A 3,695-nucleotide genomic window follows, 5' to 3' on the forward strand; every position below is an offset into this window, starting at 1 on the left:
CCTTCTTGACTATAAAACTTCAGGGGGAGTTAACGAAATACATTTGAGTTCCAGCATCCTCACTTGTAAAACTGGGAAATATTTCTGTTCAGAACAGTTTACGTGAAGATCAGAGCACATGCCTGTAATCCCAGTACTCAGAGGCTGAGGCGGGAAGATTTTCGTGAGTTCAAGGCCAGCCTGGTTTGTATAGTTCAAAGCCTGAGCCAGCTAGTGAGAGCCTGTCCCAAAGAAAAAAAGAAAATGAAGATCATAACTACTGAATAAGCTAAGGAGTATGAAAATCATTCTAGAAACACTTGCAAATGATTTCAAGGAAGTGGGAATAGGAAATACAGTAACTGAGGGAAGATTCAGACCCAAGTCTGAATCAACTGTCTGTCTAATTTTGGACAAACCAAAATTTAAATTTTTTTTAAAAAAATTTTCTGTGTGGACTGTAGACTTCATTAATAATTTTTACATTTAAAAATATTATTGGTATATTTTAGATTTATATAATATTAACATTCATCATAAAGAATTTGTACCTGCACATCATATATCCTGCTCCTTTTTTATTTTCCTGCTCCCCTCCCCTCCTTTCAACCCCCTTTTCCCTCCTTGTTTAGAAAAGCTCTGTTTCTTACACCAGAGAAACAATGTGGTACTTAAACATTCATGTCCAATTTATTTCACTTTTAAGAGGATGGTCTCAAGGTGTACCCATTTACCTAGCTTTCCTCAAGCTTTTCCTTGTGGCAGAGTAGTGCTCCATTACTATGCAGCTTATTTATCCCATCATTGGTTGATGGCCATTTGGACTGTTCCCAGATGTAGCTATTCAAAATTATGCCACTATAAACATATGGCAGTGTGGTCTGATGCTTTTAATTCTCTTTTTTTTAAAAAAAAAAAAATGTGTGTGGTGCAGGGTCTCACTATGCAGCTCAGACTTGCAGCGACCTTCCCGTTTTTCAGCCTCCCCGGTGCCAGGATTACAGGCATGTGCCACCACACCCGGCCTTGCTGGTTAGCTCAGCGTGCCTGGGACCTATTCAGTATGTGATGCTAGAGGTTGAACCCCGGGCCCTGTGCTGGCCTAAGCAGGCAGGTAGTCCACTGAGCTATCTCACCAGCCTCTACTGCTTTTAATTCTTCTAAGAGGAAAACCAGAAGGGGAATAGCTGAGTTGAATGAAACCCCTAGTTTCAGTCTTTCGAGGACTCTCTATCCTCATCTCCACAGTGGCCGTGCCAGCCTGCTCGCCCACCAACAGTGGACAAGGCGTTCCTTTTCCCTCACAGCCCCACCAGCATTTGTTATTGGCTAAAAATTCATTTTATGAAATTCATGTATTGAAATATCTATGTAATGATTATCATCACTGCGCCGTAGCTTCACAACTTCAATCCTATCTTCTTTGTGGGGTGAAAGCTGTAATAACTACTGCATTACTTTTAATTATATTTCTAGGGTGGAGAACAGTCCCCAAGAATCCTGTCTGGGCCAGTTGTAGGAAGTCTATTGGATACACGTATACACAGGAGACCGAGCGTTGTCATTGCATCTGTACTGTCCTGACTCCCGCAGACAGGCGCCTGCAGGGCCCTCCTCTCCACCAGCTGCCAGCTTACACCCCATTACTTACTCTTTCCTCCCACCACAGTGGGACGTGCAGGTGCCGTGGGCTCTACCAGAGTAGTATAACAAGGGCTGGTGGCTGGCTCTCCTTTCTCTCACTGTGCACGCAGGTGGACACCCATATCCACGCAGCGGCCTGCATGAACCAGAAGCACCTGCTGCGCTTCATTAAGAAATCGTACCATGTCGATGCCGACAGAGTGGTCTACAGCACCAAAGAGAAGAATCTGACCTTAAAGGAGCTTTTTGACAAATTGAAGATGCACCCATATGACCTGACTGTGGATTCACTGGATGTTCACGCTGTAGGTTGAAAAAAAAAAAAAAAATGTTAGTTCCACTCTAATATTTAGCAGCCCCCTGCCTCTCTCCTGAGAGCCCTCCCTTCTCATACACCTCTGGCCTGTACTGGCTGGAAGTACCGCAGACACTGTGGAGGTTCACTCGCTGCCAAAGGGTCCAGATTTCATCCTTGGAGCCCAAGCCCTCTTCCTGCGACAGCCCCATCCCGCTGGGCTGGCACCCTGCGTCCAGGCAGCTGTGCTAATCTCATCCTTCTGCTCCTGCTTCCTGATGCAGGGTCGCCAGACATTCCAGCGTTTTGATAAATTTAACGACAAATACAATCCCGTGGGAGCAAGTGAGCTTCGGGACCTCTACCTGAAGACTGACAATTTTATTAATGGAGAATATTTTGCCACTATCATCAAGGTGAGGATCAGCCAGGCAGATCTACAGTGCCACACGTGGTTCCTGAGGGTGGGCAGGGAAGCAAGGAATAGGGGGAAGGGGAGGATAGGAAATAGGGAAAGAGAGAGAAGGTGCAGTGTCTGTGGCCCAGCACTCCACCAAGGAAGTTAAGAATTTCGTCTGAGCTGCGCATGGTTAGCACGTGCCTGTGGGGGAACCTTGACTTCCAGGCTGGCCTGGTCTCAAAACAAATGTTTTAAAAGGATTAGGGATATAGCTCAGCGGTGGGACACCTGGCTAGCACATATGATGCCATGAATTCAATAGCTAGTATGTCAATTTTTTTTCTTCTGAATTGTCCATGTGAGTGACGTCATTATTTAAGCGATTAATTTGGCAGCACTTGGGAATGAACCCAGACCCTCGTGAACGCTAGGTAAGCACTCTACTACTGAGCTACGTGGCCAATTGTACTGTTAGGTACCAAGGACTGAACCCAAGGTTTTCACACAGAGCTACATCTCCAGCCCTTCTTCTATTTCTGTTTGGAGACAGCGTCTCGCTGAGTGGTTCAACTGCCCAGGCTAGGCTCAAAGCTGTGATCCTTCTGCCTCAGCTTCCCAGAGTGCTGGGATTACTGATGTGCATCACTATGCTCACAACAACCTTTTGTTTGTTTTTAAGACTGAATCTTGCCAAATTGCCTGGGCTGACTTTGAATTTTGATTTTCTGCCTCAGCCTTCTGAGTGGCTAATGCACACTGCCATATAGCCGTGCCTAACTGATAGTGATTTTTTTTTTCTTTTTGTTTTTTTTTTGATACAGGGTTTTGCCATGTAAAATAGGCTGGCCTTGAACTCACTATGTATCTTAGTCTGGCTTCAAACTGCAGCAGTTCCTCTGCTTCAGCCTCTGAAGTCCTGCTTGGGCCACTATGCCCTACCACGCTCAACTGATTTTAAAAGACTTCTGTTCCAGCTGGGGATTGTAGCACAGTACTATCATCCTAGCCCTCTGGGAGGCTGAGGCAGGAGGATTTCCATTTAGCAGCCTGCTGAGACCTGGTCTCAAAATAAGAGGCTGAGGATGTAGCTCTATAATTGTAGGCTGAGCTCAATCCCCTAGACAAAAACTAAAACATACGAAAAACAAAACTGAAAACCTCTGGTCCTAGGGTAGAGAAATTCAGTGTGGGGATCTGGAGTAAGATCTGGCCTTTTGAGGTACTGGAAGCTGTGAAGTCAGGAACAGCCGGCATTGGAATGTGCACTCCTCTTCCTGTTTGTGTAGGTACAACCTATGGGACAGAGACATCTGGGGTTTGAGAGACAGGGAAGTAAAAAAGCTACAATTCCTTTGCAGGCGTTTTAGTTTTCTCTCT

The 3,695-nt window shown here is 45.4% G+C and overlaps 1 protein-coding gene across 1 annotated transcript in view; it reads left to right on the forward strand.

Moving 5' to 3' along the window:
- Positions 1–3,695, forward strand: part of Ampd1 (adenosine monophosphate deaminase 1) — a 35,135-nt gene that overhangs the window by 24,711 nt on the left and 6,729 nt on the right. Inside the window, 2 exon segments of the mRNA XM_004641678.2 lie at positions 1,734–1,928; positions 2,203–2,334. Coding sequence (XP_004641735.1) covers positions 1,734–1,928; positions 2,203–2,334 — 327 coding nt within the window.

The sequence above is a fragment of the Octodon degus genome, unplaced genomic scaffold (genome assembly GCF_000260255.1).
Source record: "Octodon degus isolate 3935 unplaced genomic scaffold, OctDeg1.0 scaffold00140, whole genome shotgun sequence".
In the NCBI taxonomy this organism is placed as follows: domain Eukaryota; kingdom Metazoa; phylum Chordata; class Mammalia; order Rodentia; family Octodontidae; genus Octodon; species Octodon degus.